The 27,616-nt window shown below is 41.5% G+C and overlaps 2 protein-coding genes across 2 annotated transcripts in view; both read left to right on the forward strand.

Annotated features, from left to right (window-relative positions):
- The window catches only part of LOC104965460 (splicing factor, suppressor of white-apricot homolog), a 143,459-nt gene that overhangs the window by 109,179 nt on the left and 6,664 nt on the right, over positions 1-27,616 (forward strand). The window contains exon 10 of the mRNA XM_010794415.1: positions 2,941-3,002. Coding sequence (XP_010792717.1) covers positions 2,941-2,958 — 18 coding nt within the window. The 3' untranslated portion in view covers positions 2,959-3,002. The remainder of the gene's footprint in view (positions 1-2,940; positions 3,003-27,616) is intronic.
- The window catches only part of LOC104965081 (transcription factor IIIB 90 kDa subunit-like), a 63,301-nt gene continuing 47,943 nt past the window's right edge, over positions 12,259-27,616 (forward strand). Inside the window, exon 1 of the mRNA XM_010794021.1 lies at positions 12,259-12,456. Within this exon, the coding sequence (XP_010792323.1) occupies positions 12,379-12,456 (78 nt within the window). The 5' untranslated portion in view covers positions 12,259-12,378. The remainder of the gene's footprint in view (positions 12,457-27,616) is intronic.

Below are 27,616 nucleotides of genomic sequence, written 5' to 3' on the forward strand. Positions count from 1 at the left end.
TGTGAAACCGTCTGCTCTAGTCTAGTTTGGGACGGTGGATCAGGTCTATCACCTTGGTCTGTCTCGCTTTCAGGATCGGACTCCGGTTCAAACATATACGGCTCTACCGACGCCATTGTAAAACTGATGTTCCGCTCGGAGCCGAAAAAAGCACTATGTTAGACATGGGCGGAGCCTCTCTGGTGGTTGACTAATCAGAACAGAGTGGCCGAGCTGACCAATCGGAGCACACTGGGCTCACAGGGAGGCGGGGGCAGGAGCTCCAACAAGCCGTTTAGGACGGAGAGTGAATGCTGGTGAATACACATACTTTACAGCAGGGGTCTCCAACACGTTGATCGCAGCTTTTCAGTAGCTCGCCGCTCGATCTCAATTATAGCGTAGTAAGGTTGCTTCTTGATTTTTCGGCCGCGGCTGGACAATAACGTTTTTTTTATTTTAGAATTGTTTCTGTCACACGAATATAAAATTGGTCGGTGAAGCAGAGATCAAGGAAAAGACGTGACAGCGGCACAGCGACACCACACACGGAGCAGTCTGCTTTCTCCACCAACACCAGTCCAGAACCAACAGCAGAATGACACGCTCTGAATCAGTCCGTGTCGCTGCGGCTCAGAGACACGTAGTCATGTCAGGTTTTTGGTGGATTTAATCAAGTCTTGGATTGCAAAGTATGAATGTCCTCTTGCTATTTTCAGTTGTTAAATACTTGTGTAAAGTTTGTGAAGTTAGGAGGAAAGCTTCCGCGATCACCGTCTCCTCCGTTCCTCCAAACCCCGCCCCCTCCTGAAAAATAATGAGTGACAGGCTGATAGTGACCCGATAGAAACTTTTTTATTCACTTAATCACTGATTGAGATGATGAAGCTAACTTAATCTCATACATTCATGGGATTTATGCAACACTAAGACAGAGAATAAGTGTGCACCCACATGCACTATTTTAGTTTTTATAATGCTGTTATTAATACTCCTGTTGTCTGCTGTGTTCAGACTTAAGTCTTGTTTGTGATGCCACATTCAGTGTCCTTTCTTTAACAGAAGACCGTTGCTAGAAGCTGAAGCTAGACTGCAGAAGCATTAGTTTTTTGTTTTTAAGGATGGAACAACAGATATAGGGAGGCTAGACCTATACAATTGATTTATTATGGTTTATAATTTAATGTCAAGACGAAGAAGAAGAAAAAGATGGCTGAACTGTTCAGTGTCAATCCTGTGGAGATGGAGATGGAGGTTATAAATCTCCAAAATCATGCTCAGCTTAAGTCTCGGCAAAACTCACAACATTTCTGGAGCCTTGTAGACCCAGAAAACTGAGAACATTCACCAAGCAGCACTGAACATGTCTGCTTTATTTGGCTCTACAGACCTTTGTGAAGCAGCTTTTTCTGACATGAATGAAATCTAAATACAGAACAAGACTGACTGATGAACATTTAAATGACTCTATTAGAGTGAACCTAAGTGGGTCCAGCATACACCTGTATGGTGGACTCCATGCAGTGCCATTCATCTCACTAACTGTGAAAAAGTGAATGCACTTATTTTATACATGTGCCATAAGATGTTTGTACGGTGGTGATTAAGGTGATGTATTACTATGTGGGCCATAATAAGAAGTGAAAATATATATATATTTTTCTTGGACATGTATGTGAATCTTCAGTGATTACGATGTGGGCCATAATAATATGTGAGACATTTTCGTTTTCTTGGACCTTGATGTGAAGTTAAGATTTTTTATAAGCTTTGGGTATTGATTTCACACGTGTACAAAAGTAGCTTAATTCAACTGATGAGTGCTATGTGAATAAATGTAAGCGATGCGATGCAAGTTGCACTTGGCCACTTTCAGTTTTTCAAAGTAGATCTCAGATGGAGAAAGGTTGGAGACTCCTGCTTTAGAAGATTAATATTTTGTTAAATTACAGTCTTGTACTGCTCATTATTTTAGTTATTCCCATCGTTTTTAAACAAGATCCTGTCTGTATGCAGCACATGTCTTGCCTAAATGTGGCAATGTGTTGAATTATATATATTTCTTTCCCTCACATTGGCTTTAAACAGAAATTACATTCAAGTAAAGGGTGTTTTTTCCAGTCAGGTGTGAGAGGAGTGCACATTGATGCAGTCAGGTGCTGCACAGCTAACCTAAGATGCCCCTTCAAAGAGTGGGCTAAAATGTGGGCCCTGTACAAAAGCTGTACAACAAAAGTTGATCATTTCCCTTTCTGCTTTTTTTCTTACTTCCCAGACAGTTCTCATTTGTAACATTAAAAGATTGGATCGACTCTAAAGTGTCTTCTGATGCTTTTAATGGTCTACTAACCTTTTCTATTCTGCACATCTTCCACTATAGAGATGCTAAAAGCACTGAAAAACCTCCATTAATCACAGCCAGACGTCTGTGTTCTCCTCAGAAACACTTACTGTAGCGGCAGCGAGACAACTTTGGAGGTGTAAACTGCAAGGGCTTTAAAATGTGCCAGAGTGATGATTAGAATGCTTGAATGCCACAGCTTAAGTTTGATTGGAAACTTTTCAAATCCATCTGCCAGTGATGTTCTAAAATAAAGCATCTTTTATTCCATGGGTTTGTGGTCGCTCTTTTTTTTCACCAACAGAACGACAGGCAGATGGACAACCTGGATGTTCTTTTTTGTTTTACTTTCCCCATTCCAACTTGTTAGCACATTTTACTGCTGTACATCCAACGCTTAATGAATATACATCATGTTAAAATGAAGGACAGCCATGGAATCACATTTTCAGCACCATCTGTCTCTTGTCAAACTCCTACTGCATCATGAACAACTTGAAACATACCATCAAGTTTTGCTGATATGAAGAAATGTTACTTGTGGAAAGTGTTTACTATAAATGGATACGATTTACGGTGTATCTTATCTTTCTGTATTTCTCCTCTCTTTCTTCATCCAGAGTAGAGGCAGCAGATGAGGACGAGGATAAGTCGGACACCCAGGATTCCAAGCTGACAAAAGGTAGAATACGAAAAAGAACACAGTGCCACTTTCACTTCCTCTTCTGATTTGTTCAGTAAACAGATGCAAAGCCTCGGGGTAAATACGTGTACATTTGAGCACATATTTACTCTTATGTGGGTGTTCACGCTACAGCTGCCTGTGAGGCAGTTGGTATTTATGCTAGCAATTCCATTTGGTGATATCAGGCTGGAAATGTCTCCGCATAGATCAGGGGTGGGGAACCTTTTTCCTCTCAAGGGCCATTTCAATTTTTACAACATCCTTCGAGGGCCGTACAAATTATTGAACTCAACGTCTGCTTAAAAAACTCAAATCATAGCCCATTCATTTCGCGTTTCTTTCATGCTGTGCAAAGAAAAAGCAACCTCTTAATCCAGATATTTGACCATGACCCGCGCATTCATGCACCGTGGCATGACGACCAAAACAGAAAGATATGGACACAAGATGTGTGCAAATGTATTTAGTTTCATATCCATGTGGACATGATTTAAGTGGGGGGCGGATATAACCTCATCTAGGGGGGCTTGGGGGCATGCACCACGATGAAGATTTTTTTTAAATGTTGAAGTTAAAAGCATCAATCTGGTGCACTTTGAGAGCAACATGAAGAGATCTATGGATACATCTCTCAACACCCATATGAAACAGAACTGTAAGCAGATTTGTTTCTTTATGGATATTTTACAAATCAATTCCCTTTTAAACTGTATTCTTGTTTATTAATAACAACTTTTTTTTACTGTCATATTAGTATNTTTGAGGCGTGATTTGATAAGGTTCATTCCAGGACAAGGACCATAAATGAAAAAGACCTTCTTTTTCCCAGCCCTCTAGTGCCGCACTGCAGGAACCTGGAACCGTATCCAGGCAATCAGCTTGATGGTTGTAAAGATGTCACATCAACTGGTAATGTGTAAAGTGGTAAAAGGACTGTACTTATATAGCGCTTATCTCAGTCTTTATAGACCCCTTCAAAGCGCTTTTACATACTACATGTCATTCACCCATTCACACCATTCATTACAGAGCATGTACCTACTCTAGGACCTAACATTCACACATCGTTGGCCATTGCCATCGGGAGCAACTCAGGGTTTAATGTATCTTGCCCAATGGATACATTCCGATTCAATGTTGACTGCATGGCTGGGATCGAACCCACAACCTTCTTGGTTGAAAGATGCGACCACACTCACCTCACAGCCACATCCACCCTAGTAACTGGAGCAAATTTGGCACATATGTACGAGTGGAAGCTTACCTAAAATGGCTTCCATACATCAATAAACAACCCAATGCTGCATCCTAAACGTGTCGTGGGCTTCTTTCCTTGTTTTTCCATCAAGCCACTAGATGCCTTAAACAGACAGTTCTAACTCGTTTCTTTCCTTAATTTACTCACAGTTTTGAAGTGTTGCTTGGCCTCCGATAGTTTTAGAAGATGTTGCCATGTGTTTGCTCAAAATAAAATAACAAACTTTTTGCACATGCAACAAAGAAAATAGGCCTTTACCATATTCAAAATAAATAGGAAAACTCAAATAAAACAAACAACTCTAGGTATTCATTTCTTTCGGATAATGCTACTTTACAACTTAAAGGGTACTTGTAACGTTGTATGTACGTGTAACATGAACGAGGGGTACGAGTGTTTACGTTAAAAAACTGTTCCTCGACGGCCGTCTCTCAACAGGTTGCCCATCACCTGTGGCGTTAGCACAGGCGCCGTGGGAATTGTAGTCGTTTTATAGGCGTTGATAACAGACGTCACAATTAGGTGGCCTTTCTTAATCAATCAAAATACTTGGCTCTAACACTACGCACTCACTAAGTGAGGACCATCCAGTTTAGGCTATACCAGTTTGCAATGATGAAAGTCCTATAGATGTGGGTACAATGGTTTGTGCAAAGGTGGGACAGGAAATCCATAGATGGGTACTCGAACGTCAGTCCAGCTGGGACAGGAATAGCCAGACCGACAACAACATTTAAGTCTGAAAAGGAAGCCAAGAGTGAATTTCAATTTCTTTATTAGAACTTCAATGTGATGTTTAAAGTTCAGATTACTGTCCAACCAAAAGCCCAGATATTTGTAGGTATCGACAAACTCAACAGAGAAGCCATCAAGGGTGTCAATGGAGAGGCAAGAGGACACTGACTTGGGAGCAAAAAGCATTGCTTTGGTTTTCTTACTGTTCAATAGCAGTTTAGAATCAAGAAGCGCATGCTGCAGCGTGATAAAATCAGATTTTAAATTGGAAACGGCCATATCCAGAGAAGGAGCACATGAATATACAATAGTGTCATCAGCATACATATGATAGGTAGAAAATTGCATCTGATTACAAATATTATTTACATATAATAAAAAGAGCATGGGCCCCAAAATAGAGCCCTGTGGAACTCCCTTCTCCAAGGTGACAGGGTCAGAGACAATACTACCCAACCTGACGCATTGAGTACGGCCGGTTAGATAACTCTGAAACCAGCAAAGCGTTTGGCGTTATGACCGAAACGAGACACCAAGATAACATTAGACATAATGTGGTGATCTACGTGTCAAATGCTTTGGCTAAGTCAATAAACAATGCAACACAAACAGATTTTTTATCCAAAGCAGCCTTAATATCGTCTAAGACGTTCAGACTGGCAGTCACAGTACTGTGCTTTGATCTGAATCCAAATTGCATAGGGTTAAGGATGTTGTGTGAATTTAAAAAAAGTTTTAGCTCAGTAGAAACTAGGGACTCAAGAATCTTTGATAACACAGAAAGATTTGAGATAGGACGATAGTTATTCAACTCCGTGGGATCACCAGCTTTCAAGAGGGGCGATACCAGAGCTTGCTTCCACACAGCTGGCAGTGTGTGAGTGGACAGGGAGAGATTAAAAATATCAGTTACTGGTTGTGCTATAATCTGAGCTGCAATTTTTAAAAAGAACGGGTCGAGGCCGTCAGGTCCGGCAGACTTTTTAGGATCAATTGAGTGCAAACCCTGTAAGACTTCAGAGACCGAGAAAGAAGCGAAATCAAAAACAGGGGAGTTCATCTCTTGACCAGGGCTGTGAGTACGACCATTTAGAGAGTCATGCCTGGAGGCGGTTAGCTAAGCGTAAAGACACAGCATTTTCGACTCTCACATGTTTAAGGTCTTTGGCGGGAACCGATTTATATATCTGGCTTTCTGTAAACTTGGTTTTTGCACATTTTTATTGATAATATATAAAAACAACATCATTTTCACACAATGTGTTTGACCTCTTTCTCTCTTTATACTGAACTGGATGAATAAAGTTCTTACTCATCTTATTTCTTGAGGAAAAGCTTCCGTGCAGCATCTGTTGTGCAGGGTGCCAGATATGTTTGTTGAGAACAGATTTGGTTTTGGTCTGTGGAATACCAAATTAATCACTTTTTGCAAATTGAGGATTTTGTTTGACAATTGTTATTGTTGGTGACCTGATAAAACATGATGCATGAAATATTTAAAATAGACTAGAAAAAGACAGTCCTAGCAGGTTTGGCTTTGTATTGAACATACTTCAACGACTAATAGAAAGTCGCACCCTGCTTTATTCTATATAAGCGCTCACACCAATGATGGACACCTGTAATGATCAATGACGCAACACGGTGTGTTCTGTGCTTTTAAAGGTGATTAGGTCAGTAGAGGTTAATGAAAGGGTCTATAGAGAGTTTATAGTATATACATTTTAAGTAGCAGAAACTAAGCATGGCATGGCACTGTGTGTTACGTTTTGCATACATTGTCATCTATATAATCCTGTCCTTTGTAAATCTGCAGTACCAGGTACTGTGTGTGTGTTTCTGGGGTTTGTGTGTGTTTGTGTGGTGAATGGGGTCAGTGCTGGATGGACTGGCCAGAGGAGAAGAAAACACAATCAGTCCTTTTGGCTGAATCTGCGTCCCCTCCTGCCAAGCTGCACACCGGCCCACAATGCACTGCAGCCTGAATGGACACAACTCTTTTAATTGTGAGAGAGTTCTGTGTGTGAGTGTGCATTGTGTGTGTATCTCTGTATGCTTGTGTGCATTGTGTGTGTGTCAGGTCTGGGAAAGTATGAGTGGGCACCGCAGTTGTGTGCGTGGGTTTTTGTGATTATGCATGATTTAATTATGCTAAAGAACGATGTGTGTGTGTGTGTGTGTGTTTGAGACACACACACACACACACACACACACACACACACACACACACACACACACACACACACACACACACACACACACACAGAGGATCCAGTCCCCAGCTGGAAAATCGAGTTGGAAGCTGAGATTATTATCATCATTTATTTACATCCGAGCTCATCACAGAACTAATTTCATTCAACCCCCAGTTTGCAGATTATTCCTCCTCTCCATCCCATCTTTCCGGTTCCTCATATTATTGATTGGATTATTCTATGCATAATGAAATTATTCACTTTACATCAGTTTATCCATGCACAACTGAAAACACAAACAGTGATGGGAAGAAGAAGTGGATTCAAAAGACAAACACATAAAGTCACCGAGGAGCAAAAACAATGAGAGGCTTGTAGAGTGTCTTACCTCGACGCTAACGAGCTAAGCTACAACAAATGTAAAGAAAATACACAAACACAGCAATGTAAACAACAAGATGTTTATAAGATCTATAATATGATGTGTGGTTATATGAATATGAAAAGGGCTCTAATGCAGGAAATTAGATCATGGGGGAAGTGAATGTGGTCGAGAAGCAAAGTGTCTTGACTTAATACACGGCAGCAGCTACTGGTTTTATAATGAAATCTCCCAGAGACTCAGAATTAGAAATATTAATTAATATTTGTAATACCAATTAAAAACCGGTAGTTTTATTTGAAGCTCACAGTTTGGTTCAGCTTGTTTGTGATTGCTGATTTGGATGATTTGTAATCAGATTATAGTGTTTATTTATTCCTGATAAAAATGATTCCCATCAAAAAATGTTAATGTAAAGATGTGGATTTTCCTGAGTAACCAGCACATTGTTTTTCGAGAATAATGTTGCTGATACGTTTTTCGAGGTAGCATTTTGATAATAGCTAAGACGGAAAAATACGGAAGAAAGGAAAAGTCAGACTGGAGTTGTCATTATTTAATGTTAAGGTAAACTGAATGAATGACAAAACGCCAGACTGGTAGAATAGATTTAATTTAACCAGATATCAAACACACTAGGTGATGAACAATTATAACTGGTCGCAAAAAAATAAAAAAACTAACTAAGAGTTGGTTAACTGGAAGCTAAATGCTAACGTCAGCATGCTAACATGATCACATTAACAATGCTATAGCATAATGAGGATGCTATTGAACTCCAAATCAAATACAAGTGGAGAAATTACAATATCCCCCAAATTAGAGGGTGTCACCCAATAGGAAACATGAACATTTGTCCCAAAATGCAATTCAACCTTTCCAAAATTAAACAAGATAAATCAGCCTGAACCAGCATAGTAAAATACGCAAAAATATATTCTTATCTAACCATTTAAACCACATTTTTCTTCTTAATGATGATTAAAACCCCACTTATGTTCACCCTGACCTTTGACCCCTCCTCACTATTGACCGCTGGTTATTCTGATGACCAAAAATGTATTCTTCTAGTGCAGTTAATGAAGTAACATTATCTAAGCCCGAACCCCATTCAACAATTCTTTCAAAAATCCATTCCAACCATAGAACAGAGGGAAAAGCATTTAACTTGATGAATGACTATAATGATGAAATACATTTAAATTTGCCGGTTGATGGACGGATCGATGAATTGACATTCATTATTTTCCCCTCTGTAAATATTAAATGTTTGGGGGTTTAGCTTGTTATAACATCACCTGGGTCCCTCCTGCTCTGAGTAGTTTATCTGACAATGAATGAAGGTGAATTATTGTGTTGTATTGATTACATTATTACATTACATGTTACTTGATAGACACTTTTATCCAAAGGGACTTACATGTGGGCAATCCCCACAGGAGCAATTTGGGGTGAAGTGTCTTGCCCAGGGACACAACGACATGCTGACTGCAGTGGGGTTTGAACCTCTGCTCCCCTGATCCGAACAGCAACGCACTAACCCACTGCGCCACACGCTTCCCAGTGATTATTGATCGACGTGTCATTGGAGTCACATGTAGGTCAACTCTTATAAATGGGCGGTTGGATTTACCCTCTTTTTCCATTTTTTCTTCCATGACACTTCCTTTCTCCTCTCTCAATCCCTTTATTTTTCTTTACAATATCAGAATCTGGTTCATGGCCAAGTATGTTTACACGTACAAGGAATTTACTTTGGTCTACATTAGTGTTGCAGGGAGTCTTAAAACAATAGTTGGGATTTACCATTTCCGGTTCCCTCGTAGTTTTTTTGAAATAAGGTCTGTGGTTAACACAAGCTTAATAGATTTTTAAAACATTTTCTACGACATAAAATAACTCGCCATATGTCTGGAGCCTCTATGTGTCGTTAAAACGGTTCGCTAATGAGTGACTAAATGGGACTACTAAACTTCATCACTCCGGACATTAGCCTTTATCTTAGCGGTGGTGACGTGAAGTCATGTGACTGTGTTGTAGTTCCTTTACAGGTTAACGTTACCATTCCCCTTGAGTTTATCCTTATATTTGGGTATAATAGGGGTGTGTTTGCCTCCAATCTTATTTTGCGCAGTGTTTTAAAATCCAATAGAAAAAATATATTGCTTTCGTGGGATGCTAACTGCTGGGTCAGCCAAAAGCGTCATCAATGCTTCTCAGTGTATAAAACATTTAAAAGTGGTAGAGCTTTTAAAAGTGGTATCATAGTGCAGAAACCTGCAAAATATACTCCTCATAACCTCCCTCCTTACCTCCTTCTGTGCTGCTATTTATGATTAAACCCTCCACCTCTCATCTCTGGTGCCATATTTCTCTCCCTGTGCCCCGAGTCCATCTTATTATTCCCTCACTTGCTCTTTTGTACCCTGAATCCCTGAGCCCTCCTTCTCTTCTTTACCCTTTCCTCCACCTCTCTGCCTGTTTGCTCACCTCCCTCCCTCCTTCCTCCCCCTTTCTTTCTAACCAGTGTCCGGGTCAGGGCCCAGGGGAGCTCAGTCGGATAGTCTCTCACATGAACGTGGACCCTGAATAGCTTTTTCTCAGCGGGGAGCGATTTCGCCCTCCTGGCTGGGATTTTTTTTCTAATGAGCTCTGAGGAAGGAGGGGCTAGTGTTGGGGTCGGAAAGATGCCACATTCTCTGTTACCCATCCCCCCTGGTTAAAGCAGATTAATTAAAAGCTCACTCGCGTTTTCTCTCTTATCAGTGCGAGTTGAGCGTTTACTTTAAGCCTCGGGGGAGGGCTCAGCGCGGGGCCGGGACGGCAGGGGGGGGGGAGCCTCCGGGAACGAGGCTAATTCCAGCCGGTGGGACGCAGGGACGACTGCTTAGGAATTACCGCCGGTGGATCGTTCATCGCTGATTATCTCTGCGACTGTCTAGAAAGAGATGGTGCTCACAGACAGTCTGTCGGCCTGTCAGTCACAGTTTTGGGTGTAATGTAACATTCACAGTGTTAATTTTATCCTCCAGCGGGTCGCCTGAAGCCAAAAGGACTCAAAGAGCAGCCGTAGTAATCGAAGTGAAATCCTCAACCTTTATTGTGTCAACAATAAATCCTGTAATAAAGAGTGTAATGAATATATATATGAATGTAATGTACGGTAATACAGGTTACAAAGAGCCCTCCTGAATGTTAATTACATCCAGCTAAGCCTTCCATGCAGATGGCTAGTCAGCAATAACTGTTGTACTCAATAACCATTAATAGTACAAGGATTATAAATTATTATGTTTTCAAATGTTCTTGCCCTGAAGCCTGCTGCCGTTCATTTTTGGAACTATGTCATTCATAACCAGCCTATAACCCTGATTACTTTTGATATTCTGAATTTTCATGTGGTGCCAACAGAAGGTCGACATGTGTTTTAGACCATCAGTCATTTGTTGTTCATTTATTGCTAAATAACTGCAAAACAAAAAGCCTTCCCTTCATCTTCAGCTGTAGTTTCATGTTTAATGAGCGCCTATTGTTATACTAAAATGCTAGACTAACAGGGTAAACATTACACCTGCAGCATGATAGCATTTCCATGTTGAGCGTGATCAATTTAGCCTTTGGCGTAAAGCACTTCTGTGCCTGAGTGAAGCCTCACAGAGCTGTTAGCATGACAACACTGATAATCGGGTTATTATAAAGAGAAATGAGTGAAACTGTGAGGACACATCTTCGGTTGCAGACTGATTCTGTTATGACTTTGTCCCCTTAAATCTAGGAAAAATAAAATGTCCCATTTCTCTGTGTGGTACTTATTTGAAGCTAATGTAATGTCGCAGGATTCTTGCTGTTATGATTTGTATACTCATCACCGAATGAACTTATTATGAATAGCTTTTGTTTTAAGTGTCAGATTTCTTGTGCTGCAGCACCTCTTTTCACCCTCTGTCTGAAACCAGAGCCTAGTCTGCTCTGATTAGTTAGCTGACCTCCTCTGTTATGATTGGTCATGCACACAAACCTATATAAAAAACTACAGGAAAGGCAAAACCCCTAAAAGCACACTATGTAACAATAAAGTGAAATCTGAACTGTCTGCACATTAAATCTTCTCCTAACGTCTGTCAAAGATTATGTGTGGAAATGTGTACACTCTCTGAGAGGTTCATAAAACCTACACATGTATTGAGTTGTTGACTAGTGTTTCAGACTGATCTTCAATGTTATTAATGGTCTTCATTTTCTACAGCAACATGACTCCAAGGTCATGAAGCCCTGCCGTTAGTTTTAGTGTGCGGTGTTTCTATCACTGCTTAAACATCCACACCGCCCTCTGTTCACAGTAGAGTTGGAGGGATTAAGTACATGCACTACATTGCCTCTCTGCTGCTGCTCCGTCATCTCAGTGATGGTTGATTCAGAATAATTACCCATGTTTTACCACATGTGTGATTTACTCATTAACAGTGAATAGTAAGAAGAGAAGCAAAAGTAGAGCCAACTCATAGTTCTCTCCTACATGCTAGTACATTTGCAAATGTTAATGTTCAAACTATCAGTGTTGATATGGTAATTTTAGCACTAGAATGACTTAGTATCTGATGGAGACTGCATCAGCTAGTGTTACCCACACCTGGTTGATGGCAAGAAGTGTTGCTAAAAGCATGAAACATATTTGTATCCCTTGTGGCATTTATACATGAATGACGCATGAATGTTTTTGAAAGAATGTGAAGATTGAATGGAGATTGAGATAAGCTTTTGGAGAAACTTTGTTATTTAAATGTGTGGTTTGGGACTGTGTTGATGTTGTGTTGTTGTTTGTGTTGCAGGTTGCAGCCTTTTATCACCGGACAGCCCAACAAGAAGATCGCTCTGGAGCAGGTGAGCCGCCGTCCGTCTGCACCACATCTGCTTCATGTCTCCGACACTTGCCCACACTCTGCTTCGCCACAAATACACACACACACACACACACACACACACACACACTCACCCAGTCTATCACTTGGACAGATAAGTTCCCCCTTCGCTATTTCCTATCTGAAACACTTATTCACTCGCTGTGTTATCATCTTCTCTGCTTCACTCTCTCACTGTCTTCTTAGAATTCTTCCGAAAATAGGTACAATTTCTTATATAATCAGAAAATACGCACTTTTTTACTAAATAATGTAAAATACACTTATTTACTTATTTTTTTAGGCCAATGACGACCCGTATTATCAAAGAAATGTGTCATTAGTCTTTGTTATAAATACCTTTGTTAGCCATACAAGGATGCTTATCTACTAATAATGGGTCAAGCGGTGTCAATTTTAGCAAGAACTTCATTCAACTTAAATAAATTAAAACTATTATTTAACTGGTTAAGCTATTTAACTATTTTCTGTTTATCTTCTTCCAAGTCACATTCATTGATACATGATAATACTAAAATTTAACATTATATGATGCTAGAATAAAATGCAATACAAATTAATGTAGTGTCAATAAAGTATTTTAGGCTTTATTGTCTCCACTAGCTTCTTTACATCTTTTGAGAAATATGACATGAAAAAAAAGAAAATAGCCTTTTTTTGGCTATTAAAATGTTCTTAATTTGTATTAAACACTGCAGAAAACATGGAGGTCTATGGCACAAAGGAATAAGAGATATATTCAACTTTGGATACACACTCTAGATAAAGATATTGTTGGTTTTGGTCTTGGTTGACAATGAAAAAAAGTTCATCAGTCTTTAAAATACAGTATTTTAAACCTATTATGCAAAATCCACTTTGTCATGTCTCTTCTACATCAACATGTGTCCCCTCTGCGTAAAGAGATTCTGAAAGTTTCAGGAAAAAAGATTCTCTCTCTTTTTGTCCTGATCCATTTATATAAAAACTAATGCTGTCAAAATTATCGCGTTAATTGCGGTAATTCATTTTTTGAATTAATTGCGTAAAAATATTTAACGCATTTAACGCATGTGCAGAATGGCCCGCCCCATACATCCCACCAGTGGCAGCGCCAGGGTATGGCTGGGGTAGGCTACACCCATACCGAGAAATGGCTTAGCCCCACCATGAAAAATGATGTTAAAGTAAGCAAAATAAAGTCCGCCAACTCGCGCCGAGTAAATTGCACAGACAGCAGTTAGTAAGATTGATTTCAGTAGCCACTTGTCTGGAAATACCAAAGACCAGAAACGGTTTTGAAAACTTTTTTCACGTAGTGATCGTCTTCTCAATAGAACATCTTTGATAATGTCTTCTGGCCAATCAGAATCACGATAATGGCGTGGTGTTGTTGCAGGAAGTCCCGACGGAGAATACTTTTGCTGTAGTACATCTCTATATACATAGGTACAACTATAAGACCCCACGGTTTGATGATTGATAGGTGTGTGGGCTGTCTTTCATTTTGACACACAGAAAAATGATATAATAAACATACATACTGTATGTTACATGGATATATCCGCCTTCTTTCATTTATCTTTCCATTCCCACAACAATATACATAAAGAGATGGCATATTTTGGACATAGTTCGAATGGTGATTAATCATGATTAATACATTTTTAAGCTGTGATTAATCTGATTAAAAAATGTAATCGTTTCACAGCCTAATAAAAACCATGTCCTGAAAATGAGCTTATCAGATTTTGGCCTCTTTATGATGTCAATACAACGATTTTTTGGCTTGTGTAAGACCATTAAGCCAATCACCAACCAAGGTAACCCCCCCCCACTATAACCTGAATCTCCTCCTAGAGCACCATTGTGTTCTTTTTAACCAAATATGGTTAAAAAGGGGCGTGGGGAGGGGCTCCTTATTTTCATCTAAAGTAACAGACAGAGAATCAGCACTTTTGAAACAGGCCTGAAACAGAGGGGATTATGGGATGCTGCAATGATCTGTTTGGTGTTTGGAGCCACACACTTCAGAGACATGTTGTGTATATATCTGAGATCTATAATATATTGATAACAAACATTATAATAGGGGACCTTTTTAAAGGAGAATTGAACCCAGAGGCTTCCTGTCTCCTCATAATGAAGCAGTGCGTGTTACAGGCTGTAACTCCCCGTCAGTCGACCCATTAAATTCGAATTGCTGATTGCTCAGACCCCCTGCAGAGCAGACGGGGGATAAATCTCGCCCGGGCCGTGTGAGAGGTGAACCTCACTTCGTTTTGTTTGCCCTTCCATTATTACTCCTCGCCCTTCTCTGCTCTTGTACCCACTCCAGGGCGTTCACTGCTCCTAAAAATCTCTGACAGGGTCTTAAAATAACTACAGCTCTAAACTTGGATGTAAAAATGTCTTTAACAGCACTTTTGGAGGACTTTCTTTTACCGCCCTGCAGTGATGGCCCCGCCCTCAGCTTTTATGAACACAGGGAAAATACAATGTGTTCGCTATCTGCTTTACTTTTAAACGTCATGTCTTTGAACAGCACGTCCTCATTCTGCTCGTGTATAGCTTGCTTCTTCAGCGAGATACAGGCAAGTCCCTCAAACTTTGTCGCCTAATGTGATTTTAAATTGTGCCCGGATTCAATCACAGGTAGCTTTACATCATCTTCAAAGTCTACAATTGTGGCTTTCTGGACTTCATATACTCACTACTGTTCTTTTTTATTCCCCCATATCTCATTTTACACATTTCTCACTGTCCTTTCTTCCCAACCTGCTTCACACTCCTGCTGATCAGTCTCTTTTCTTGTGATTTACTTCTCCCTTCACTGCCATGCTCCTCTTTATCACTTCCTAAAGAAGCAAAATGGCAGGAGTTTTTTTCCGGAGGCCGATGTTTGGGAATTTAAAGTCCTGTTCGGTTTTAGCACAGGCAGCAATAGGTGACTGACAGTTGTGGTTAAAATCAGTTCACATTAGGGTTTTCCATAATAACAGCCACTGAAGCTCATGGGTAAAGTAGTTATGGGGCCATTGGTTCTTTGTTAGCATGCCACTAAGGATGCTAGTACTATTTGTGACAGTATCCAAAGATTTTATAGAGCTTGAGATAAGATTTTGGATTAAGACTCGAGCACATTCTTTCAGAAAGTTTAAGTGTTTTGAATTTACTACTTGGATTTCAACAGTGTTTTAGTTACTATATGTTTAACAGGAAATGTAGGATATCATGGATATTTCAGTGTTCAATTTGTTCCATATGAACTAATGATCAACCTCAACAGTGAAGCATGCTTTGGACATGTTATTACATTATCCAGAATACTCAAGTTTGTCTTTATGGAAGAAATTTGGGATCACAAAATAAAAACGTGATAACATATTCTTACTACCAATTCTGTTCATCTTCTTCTCCCACGTTACTCCATCTACTTCCTGCTGTTTCTCTCTCTATTGTCCCTTCCTTCCTCATCATTTTACTTTATGCTTTATTCCCTTGTGTCTCTTCCCGCTAATGCTTCACTCTGCTGCTGTCCTCACTTCCTCGTCATTCTCAATCAATCAAAGGGACACATTTTATTGAGATAGCCCAATATCACAAATTGCAATTTGTCTCAGGGGATGTACAGACTGTACAGCATACAACATCACTTTGTCCTTGGCAGACAAGGGAAAACTCCCCAAAAGTAACCCTACAATCAACAGGGGAAAACATTTGTAGAAAGCTTAGAAGAAGCAGGAATGAGACCTAAAGTCAGGAAATAAGTTAGCATTTATGATAGTCTCGAGTTAATGGTTTAGCTCTATGTATTAGGTTAGATGACTTATATAATGTCCGCCAGCGGCTCAGTCAGTAGGGGCTTGGACTGGGAGCTGTAGGGTCGCCGGTTGAAGTCCCCGACCAGACCTACAAAATATGGAGTGTGGGCTGCTACTTGGAGAGGTCCCAGTTCACCTCCTGCCCTGCCGTGGTGCCCTTGAGCAAGGCACCGGACACCCCCCTTCCCCCCTCACGGCTCCTACACACGGCGGCGTGCGTTGTCGCTTGCCGGCGGCTGAAACTCGACCAATCACATGAATCTCCCGCCCCAGACACACAAGCACGTGGTTTGATTGGCTAGAGCTTGTACTGGCATTTAAGCGCTTTGAGTCATTGATAAAGCGCTATAATAAATATAAGGATTATTATTATTATTATTATTATTATATGATTCGATTGGCTGACGCCTCCGTCGAGGCGGCAAAAGTAGAACATTGCTCTACTTTTGCAGCGAGCACCGCGAGAGAAGCTACGCTTTGCTCCCACAATGCAGTTCGGCGAATCGTGACGTCGCCCCATTCAAAGTGAATGGGCAGAAGCGTTGAAGCGGCAACGCACGNTTGTGGATGTGTGTGGTGTCTCCTTGGCTTCAATTGATCGGTGTGTATCATACTGTATCAAGTAATAGAATGCGTTGGGACAGGGGCAATATTTAAATGAGAGGGGACATGTGTGCACATGCATCGACACAAATATCTACGTGTGTGTGTGTGTGTGTGTGTGTGTGTGTGTGTGTGTGTGTGTGTGTGTGTGTGTGTGTGTGTGTNTTTTTTTGTTATTACTTGAAAAGTGAAAAAATAGTATTGCTACAGTACTACCTCTTTGTGTTGCATTGGAGCTCTTTAGCTGTTTTTTTTGTATGTGAGGACATTTATTAAGACTGCTATTATTGTATTCAGTAAATGCACTTTGTGATGTGCCTGGTTCAAAAAACATAACCTGAATATTTGACTTCTAAAGCAAACAAATGTAATGCTACAACTGTGCACTTTTTTTTCAGATTCTGTTAAATTAATGCTAATTTGTTGTGTTTTTATGCACTTTTTGACATACCTTTGTTAGATGAACAATGAATAAAAATTGCATGTTTTTCATCGCAGTAACATGTGTTGGTTTAAAATGTGTCACTACCCGCTTTTTACAGGCCGCTGAATGTCTGGCCCAGCTGAATTTTGTAGCTATAAAATCTGGCCCAACTGAATGTGTAGTTGAATAGCCCTGCTCTACATATTAGCTCTTTAAAACATTTTCAGAGAAGAATACTGGGAAGTGTGGGTGATTTCAGTTGCCTTTAAACATTGTCTGAATCAATTTATCATAAATAATATTTACCCTTTTTATTAGGCATTCAAACCTGCAGTTCACTTTTGTCCAGCTGTCACATTTTCCTGCTGATTCATATTTGGTGTTGATTCATATTTGGTGTTGACAACCTAAAGGCCCACAGAGACTCAGCGTTTTATTTTTGATGCGCTCCAAATCAAAGTGTTTAATACAATTTGACCCTGAGGCATGTCAGTTGGCTTCTCTGAGCTTCAATTAACAGCCCTTCCACACAGCTGCGTGCGTTGACGCTTGCCGGCGGACGTGTCTGAAACTCGGACCAACAACCAATCACATGAAACTCCCGCCCCTGACACACAAGCAGCGGTTTGATTGGCTAGAGCTTGTACTGGCATATGATTCGATTGGCTGACGCTTCTGCCGAGGCGTCAAAAGTAGAACATTGCTCTACTTTTGCAGCGAGCACCGCGAGAGAAGCTACGCTTTGCTCCCACAATGCAGTTCGGCGAATCGTGACGTCGCCCCATTCAAAGTGAATGGGCAGAAGCGTTGAAGCGGCAACGCACGCCGCCGTGTGTAGGGGCCGTCACTCCCATTGCTCCCCGGGCGATATACACTAGCTGCCCACTGCTCCTAGTACTAGACTCCTGGTACTAGGATGGGTTAAATGCAGAGGCCAAATGTCACTGTGTGTGCTGTGTGCTCTGCATGTGTGACCATTAAAGAGGGTTTCATCACTCCCAATTCTATCTATCTATAAAGTCTGTGGTTTACACAAGCTTAAGAAATGTGCACATTTGGTTCTCCGACCAAAGAGGAAGTCGGTATACCCACTCCCACCTCACTGGTGAATGTCTGAAGCTTCTTTGTGTCTTATAAAGTGTCTAAATGAGAATACTGAATGTCATTGCGCCAAAAGTTAGCAGGCTTTAGCTTAGCGTTGGTGAAGTCAAGTTACCTTGATGCAGTTCCTTTATAGCCTAACGTTAGCTTTTTGCTTCTGGAGATTTCATTGACGCTACAAAAATCATAAAAGTGGAATTAATATGTGGAGACTAAGCTGCTGACGAACATGTAAAACAATCATAAAAATGTGTTTGCCACATAACTTTTTTCAAATATATTCAAAAATATTAGGAAAATCCGATTGGCTTTTGTTCAAAGAAAAGATTGCAATGCTAACTTACGGGTCGACCTTCAAGAAATACGTCATCGCTGCACCTCTCTATACAATCCTCCTTTATACATTTCCTCCTCTTCTCCACATTCCTCCCCCCCCCCTCTCTCACCCTTTGTCCGGCCCTCCATCATGTGCTGCTGGCAGCTCTGAATGGAGGGGCTCAGGGTTGGCGGGGGGGGACTCAGGCTCTGTCAACCAGGAAGAAAACATTGCCACGAGGGGCCGGGTCAACAAGGTTTGTTACTTAGCAACCCCCTCAACCCCCTCCCCCTGGGAACTGCAAGCAAACGGCCGTCGCTATTGGCTGAGGCTGCTCCTTGCTCTTATGTAACGCTGCAGCGACGGTGCACACATTTTAAAAGGAGATTGCCAAACTTTAAAAAAAAAAAAAAACGATTCCCCTCAGCCTCTCCAGTGACCCAGCAATTAGTCTGTACATTTTACAAACAAGCAACGGGAGGAAATAATCACTTCACGAGACGGAGAAAGAGGAACAAGTAGATTTCTGCCAATTGAAAGTGGCCCAGCTGTTCTGCGCTGCCCTCTCTCTTCTTCTTCTCCACTCTGGCACCACATCAAGACTAAAAACTAAGCACAGTGTGAGACATAGGGATTGATGAGGTCCAATGTTTCCTATGTCGTAAGAAATACGAGCAGTCAGAAGATAAAAGACAGTTTGCGAAACTCTGTATAATATCAATATTGTGTTTCATTTTGGATATCGTAATATCATGGAACAGGAAATAGATGTCATCTAATTAACATGCTGGCTGGACTGTTCTTATCTTTACCCACTTAGCCATTATCTCCACATCACTGATGATATCAGCATAAATCATTTTGAAAGGCCCCATCATCAACCCTACAGTATTGAGGTATTGGATCAGAAATAACGAGAATGAGGAACAAGTTGATTTCTGCCAATTGAAAGTGACCCCAGCTGTTCTGTCCTGCCCTCTCCCTTTTTCTTCTCCCTCGGTCCGCATTTAGACTAAAAACTCAGCACAGTGTGAGACGTGGAGATTTTCAGAGAGGCTTAAAAAATGTGAAAGGGTTGATGAGGTCACAGGAGAGGGGCTTTGAACTGCAGACAGTCGCTCTGGCGTTGCAGCTGTAGTCTGCTTATGCAAGCAATAGTCTTGGCAATTGACGGCTGAGTCTATTTGAAGTCGGGTTCTCAGAGAAGCTGTCAGGCCGGGGCCGGCGGTAAAACCACACGATGTGCAGCGTCTTCAGCTCGCCCTGCAGGAACGCACTGACCCCCTCGTTCACCCTTAAAACCGAAGACGCTGAGGGCCAAAAATATGTGATTGTTCAGCGCTTTCTCTCTTGAAACGGACGACATGTGAATACATTAAGTGAGAGTTACTTGGTTCACAACAGGGTGAGAATTAACGAGCCGAATTACAGATGTTGAAGTATCAGAAGTCTGGCTTTTACACAGGATGACGTCTCTTAAGGAGTCGAGATTCATTTAATGAATATCTTCTTTTAACAACAGGGCAAGAGTGTTTTTCCATAATACAATAAAGGCATTAAGACAAGATATACAAGGATCCACAAATGATGCACATACAGTAAGCTTACATAGAATAGGATTGCTGATATTCTATAGCAGGTCACATCTTGCTTTTGTTGATTGCAAGTTGAGGCAGTCAGTAATTTTTTATTGCCACCCTGTGCTGCATCATAGAAATAGTTTCAATAATGATTGTTCCATCTTGGACGGCACAATTATTTATCTACAGGGTGTCCGCGGGGTCTTAAAAAGTATTAAAAGTTGATAAATCAATTTAGCGAAAATTAAGGCTATTAAACGGCATTTTCCAAGGTATTACATTTTGTAGCTTGTTTCCAATAAGTATATCAATCGTCCAAAGAGGTTGTATTCTACAGTCTGCCTGAATGTAATCATTGCGTAGGTGTGTAGTGTGATTCTGTGTAGTTTATTTATGGCATCCCGTTGGATCTGACGTCATCTGAACAGGACATCTCACGCTCACTGCTTGATGGCGCGCGAAGGTCCGTTCACGCCGGTTGTTAAACAACATCGTTATGGGGAAATGCAAGTTTGCGTCCAAATGGTTGGAAGATAAGGAGGAAGGACAATCAATACTGTATATAGTCAATGTGAGGTAAAGTGTGTTGCCAATGTAACCGGTTAAAACTCAAAGTGGCGATGAGGTCTTAAAATGTATGGAAAGGGTCTTAAAAAAGGCCTTAAAAGGGATTACATCTGACTTCAGGATTCCTGCATATACCCTGATATAGCATCTTCCTACATTAATGCAATTCAAAGTGCTTTGCATAAAAAAACAGGACAGAGACGGGATGTAAAAGAAACAAATGACATACATGAACTAAAATAGAATTCAACCGTATATTAAAATGTTGATAAAAAATAAATTAATAGTCCCATATCCAACTTAAAGACCCCTCTTTTAACCATCTTAACATTTTCACATTGTGTTTTGATTTGCTAAGACATATTAATTAAATAAGTAGTCAAAGCTATATCACACTGTTTAAGCAGTGTGACAAAGACCATCTAAGAAACAAAAAGCCATCATATTGCTGAAATGGGCTTCCCATATCGTTTGCGTCAAGCTACAGCCAAACAAGGCGTATCAGAAGAGAAGAAAATAACATAATATCCCAGCCAAACTTCCAGATAAAACTATGGTTTTCCGTAGCTATTTTCCAGAGCACTGTCTTGGAAATTATACCCAAGAACAGATTGGTTTTGCCACAGAAACTATATAGAAACCTGATGCTGTTTCACCCCGGGAACACAGTTCCAACATGTTGGCCGAACAGTAAGTCTCAGTCAGAATAATTTGCATATTCATAAATACTCACATATTTATGGGGTAGATGTGAATAGTTGAATCTACGGAAGAGGATTAGGGCCACATGATTTTTCTTTATGTTCTGACTTTAATCTCAGATTTCTGACTTTTTAAAGTCAGAAATACCGGGCGGTAACTGTAGAGCAGTGGTTCCCAACCTTTTTTTTACCAAGGCACCCCTGAAAATATTTCACGACCCCAAGGCACCCCAACCTTTTGTAGATTTAAAAACCACTTCAGAGCTTAAACTAAAAACCATAAATACACCATAAATTGGTTTTCAAATGTGTATTTAATTGAATAGAACATTTTATAGAACAAATAATGTATTCACACATAATAACAAGAGCCAGACTAAAAATGTCAACACCATTTATATGATGAATTCAATATTATAAACAGGCCTACTAAGTAGGCTCTTTTGTTTTGGCAGAAAATAGTAGACCTACCTGTGTAAAAACACAAATACATATCAATACAGTTATTATTTTACATTTGGATTTCAAAAGAGGCAGGCCTATGATCACTTAGATTAAATAATAACTTAATAGAATTGGAGGGATGAAACAATGCCCTCTGACCTGACTGTGGTCATGTGACTCATCAACCACATCCCAAATATGAAACATTCTGCATTTCGCTATCCAGATAATACTGATTGACAAAATCATAAATCATACATTTATATGAAAGGCACACAAATTAACATCCAAACATAAACATTTCTCAGACCGTTACACAGTGCTAGTGCGACACTTGTGCCTGCTTTTGTGAGCAGAGTCTCTTGATGCGTGGGGGTGGACAGCGCAACGCGGAGGTCCTGCTCCACTGACAGCCGGGTGCGGGTCTTGTTTTTGACATATGCGAGTGAGGAAAACGCCAGCTCGCACAAGTAGGAGGTTGGAAACTGTAAAAGCACCTTGATGGCACACTCTGAGAGGGATGGATACTCGTGTCCCACAAGCAGCCAAAATATATCCAGACGTAGTTCCCCGTGCTTCAGTTTCAGGGAGCGGTCCATAGATAGCTCTGCGAGTTAATCCTGAGCTCTGCTGTTTAAACTAGTAGCTGATATTAATGAGAGAGGATTAAACGGATCCCGGAGCCAATCGAAGTCTTCATTCATAGGAGGGAAATATGACTCAAACCTCTCCTCCAGCACTCCCAGGTGAGCAGCTACAACTTGTAGAAAAAATGCTTTCTTGTGCGCTGGGTCACTGGATGTCAGCGGAAACATTTCAATGTTTTTCTTGGCGACTTTATTTTGCCACAGTCTTAACTTGGATCGGAAACCATTGAGTTTGTCTGTGGCTGTCAGGATATTCTCATTCTTCCCTTGCATTCTGATGTTGAGGTCATTGAGGTGGCTAAAAATATCTGCCAGATATGCAAGCTTAACCCACCACGATTCATCATCCATGTGTTCTTTGTTAAGTCGTGCTCATTTGCAAATGCAACAAGTTCGTCGCGGAGCTCGTAGACACGGGACAGCACCTTGCCCCGTGACAGCCAGCGGACCTCCGTGTGCAGTAAAAGGCCATGGTGCTCAGCCCCCATCTCATTGCACAATGTGCTGAACAACCGCGACTTCAGCGGACGGGACTTGTTGTAGTTCACTATTTTCACAGCTTGTTCTAATACTGCAGTGAGGTCTGGTGGCATAGCTTTGGCGACAAGGGCTTCTCGGTGTAACATGCAGTGGGTTATCTGTACATCGGGATTTACCTGTCTCACTTTATTTACAAAGCCTTTCACCCTCCCCGTCATTGAAGCAGCCCCGTCGGTGTAAATGCTGTGGCACATCCCCCAGTTTAGACCCTGTTCTGTCAGGTAATCAGCTGTGGTCTTGTAAATTTCCTCTCTGGTTGCATGTGTGTGTAACTCTTTGCAAAAAAAGAAGTTCTCCTCAATGGATTCTCCGTCAACATATCTCACGTTGGCAATGAGTTGACAGTGGCCACTTATGTCTGTTGAATCATCCACTTGCAGAGCGAATTTGCCACTTCTCTGTATTTTTTCAGTTAGGACCGTTTCTATGTCTACTGACATGTTATCGATGCGACGTTTGATTGTATTGTTGGATAATGGAATTTTATCGATTTCTTTAGTAGCATCTGGCCCTATCATTACCCTGACACTTTCCTTACATGCCGGTAGAATGAGGTTTTCCGCGATAGTGTGGGCCTTTTTTGCCTTGGCGATTAACTCAGCAACCAAATAGCTGGCCTCTTGTGCTTTGTCAGAGACACGTAGAGACGAAAGCATACGTTGACTCTGCTTCTCATTTTGTGATGTATGTTTTTCCCCGCCAGGCAGGTGAGCGTTAGCTGTCAGGCTCTCAGCTAGCTGCTAGCTGCCTGGTTAAACACACTTAATTAAATCTCTACAGAAACACGAAAACCACCAGGCTGTTGCTCTTGGTTAGTCGTCACTGTTCCAACAAGCACAAACTTGCGTGTCAACGAACTAAACCATTATTTACTGAATTAGATGGGGGGGGAGAGCATATCAACTAATGCACTTGCTGCTAGCTCATCATTGTCTGCATTTCACATTCTTATGGTGTCCTCTTGGACCCCTCTGGCGCGCAGACATTCTCTCACATCCTCCATTGTTGCCTACTGCAATGTGTAAGTCTCTCACTGAAGCCCATTCTCAATTTTCTTTCAAATCCTCAAAAAGAAAATTCATGTGGGCTCTTCCATATGAATCCAAGAGAAATGTATCAGAGATTTTTTTCAATATTAATTAAAAAAATATGGGTCTCTTGTTTTAATCATGCCAGGGGAGGTGCTTGTTTACTGCTATGTAGCGTGCTCCCATCATCCCTTGTTGTTTTTGTATTAAGGCAGTAAATGCTGTATTATTACCACTCTGCTCTGCATTGTAGAAATAATTATAATGCTGATTAATCCAATGTGGCCAATGATGATGCTAATTATGCCCAGAACCTCTCAACTGCTGGACAAATGTGCTGCTTCTGATTTATATTGGGAAAATTCCTCATTATGTTCAACAGGGATGTGATTAACAAAGCTTAACTTACCGTTTTCTGTTATTTATACTTCCTGTTTGTCATGCCATGCTTCAATGCTCTCAGTTAAGGTTTCTCTGCCAGTTGTTGCATGCATGCGTGACTACAGGCGATCCGATGTCAACATCCTCACACCGTAAAACCCTGGGTTTCCTCATGTTTCCTGTTGTTGGTTGGGGGTTTTTCTTCTCACTCCTAACGAGCAGTTTCCTCATTAAAGCACCGAGACCCTTAGCCTATAACACTTCAGTTTGACTCATTGCTCTACAGGCAACTCAATGTTTGAAGTGTTACATTATCTCTGTGTAAATGGAATCATGTCAGCAACACAAACACATCTTTATCTCCTCTCACAGACCGTTCCTCCTGACCCGTTTAACGGCTCTCACCTCCTAATTAATCTGGAGCAGCGCGTTTATGCTGTTATGATTTCTTTTTTAATTATTTGTCTTAATGTTCTTGCATTGTTGCCTGTGTTTACTTGTAGTTAATGAGGCGTCCAGCTCCTCAGATGAGGAAACTGGTGATGTTAAAGTCAGCAGGGATCTACTTAGGGCGAAGGTAAAGGAAAGGAAATCACTGGGATGTGTTATGGTAGTGGTGTGGGAGAAAAGACTCCCCCTGGAGGGAACACAGGGATTTGAGCCTTTGCAGACCATTTACATGCACAAATAAAATATAGGTAACACACAACAGGAAAGAGACAACCCCAAGAAGCATAATAGAGCCTCTTTAAAATCAAAAAGCATAAGAATAGTAGAGAAAGGGACAAGGGAGAGTTTGAGCCAAAACGAAAGTCAATGTGCAGAGGAACAAAGGAAGGAGAGAAGGACAAAGAGAGGAAAGATGTGGGTAGAATACGAGAGCAAGCATGACATAAAGGAAAGGAAGGAGGCACATTGGAAGGAGAGATGGCAGAGGAAGATCCCCAGCAGGGATTTCAACAGGCTGTTCCTGAGGAGAACAGAAATATCTGTGCATCACGCTGTGGACCCTCCACCTGCTGCTCCTCCAGCTTTATAATTAGCCCCGGTTGGAGGGAAAGCGATAACATGCAGGTTTCCTTTTAGGCCACAGGAAAAACTGAAGATGATGGGTGTCCTCTGCAAAAATGTAGATTTGTTTCAAAGTCGAATAAAAGTCTGGTTTTGGATATATTTTATTAGTTTCTCTAGCTTAAGGCAGGTGTGGTGTGGAGTGTGTCAGCCTTCTCATATCTGTACAGTTTATCACTAAGCAACATAAACACAGCTCAGATTGAAGTGGTTCTTCATGAGTCGATCCGAGGGGAAATCTTCTTTGCTGAAGCAGTTCTAAAAACAGATTGTACCGAAGACGACATAAAGAACAATGAGTGGGAATAGATATTATTGCTATAAAGGAGTGTTTCTCAAAGTGGGGGGCTAATTTGAGAAATTATTGACTTTCGAATATAATATGATACAGTACAATTACGTCTGGGTCTCTGTGTTTCATTCAAGCTGTGTGTGTGTGTGTGTGTGTGTGTGTGTGTTCGTGCATGTGTGCGTGCATGTGTTGAATAGCACAATGCCCCATTGTTCTTCAGCTGCTACCTTTAACAGGGCCGCATTCCTGCGCCAGCCAAACCAGATGAGGAAGAGAGAAGGAGAGAAAGAGGGCGAAAGAGAGGAAGCAGGGATGAAAAGAAAGAGAAGCACTGGGGGGGATGAAAGGGGGAGAGAGGAGAGAGGGAAAGAAGGCGAGGAGCCCCGGCTGCTGACCTGCCCTTTGACCGCTCGGGAAGGTGAGAGCCATCCATTTGTCCTCCCTGTTGGTAGCCGCCGCCTCGCGCCACCCCCCAGCACCCACCCGCCTTCACTGCCCACCGACAAAACCTCCCTCTGACTCCCCTTACTTCCCCCTGCACTCCATCCATCCGCCAACAATGAACAATAAAGGCAACTGTCGGGAGCACTGGCCGCTGGAAAAATAAACACGCCGCTGTCCTAACTCACAGACCCACCTTTGTAACGCCAGAAATGTGTGTGTGTGTGTGTGCGTGCTTTTGTGTGTGTGTGTGTGTATAGCCAAAGCTGACCAAGACAAGAAAGAGCCTTGTGTTAAAAACGTTAGCCTGTTCAAATGGGGGGTGAAGAGTGGGGAGGAAGGGCGCAAAAGGGAGGAAAAAAGGATAAGGGGGGTGGCAAAGGTGAAACGACGGATCAAAGGAGTCTTTCTTGTAGAGGTTTCTTATTGGGGTTAGCCCCCCTTAACACACTCACACACATCTAGGCACATGCACACATGCAAACACAGTAAAAGTGGGTACTCCTGTTCAAAACGGGGTGTAGGTGGAGGGACATTCCTGTGAGCGGCAGCCTGCATAGGTGTGTAAAAAAGACGGAGACAAGCAGTTGATTCTTTCCCTACAAGCTGCTCTCAATCCTCCTCTCAGCTGTGGATCTTTCATCAGTAAACCAAAGAGTATTTGCAGAAGAAAAAGGATCCAAGAAAACAACACGCTTCCTAACTGAGACGAGATTTAGAAACTTAACATTTCTGTGGTCGCCCCATAAATCAGCTGGCGTCCGCTTATTTCCTCAGCTGCTGCGAGGCTGGCAGGCCGATCGATAACTGGTTTCCTCCATCGGTTTACACACATTCCTCCTCAGGCACACTGCTGCGGCCCGGCTCACCTACAAACCTGTGGAGGCCACACCAACCCTCTCTTTTCTCTCACACACTCATGCTTGGCGTAATTAACCAATTTGTAACAATGTAATACTTGTCACTGTGTTCGCAGTGCTAATTAATGACCCCGGCTGCATTGATAACTCCCCCCGGGGGAAGAGATGGCTGAGGGGGGAGGGAAGTAAGGAGGGGAGGAGATGGAGAAGACATAGCATGATGGTGGAGGGGAGAAAAAGAGTGAGGGAAATATGAGGGGAGAAGGAGAGGCGACAGAGAAAGAGAGCAGTCTAGAATCTAGGAAATAGTCAAGTATATTTAC

The sequence above is a fragment of the Notothenia coriiceps genome, unplaced genomic scaffold, assembly GCF_000735185.1.
Source record: "Notothenia coriiceps isolate Sejong01 unplaced genomic scaffold, NC01 NC01_scaffold00037244, whole genome shotgun sequence".
Lineage (NCBI taxonomy): Eukaryota > Metazoa > Chordata > Actinopteri > Perciformes > Nototheniidae > Notothenia > Notothenia coriiceps.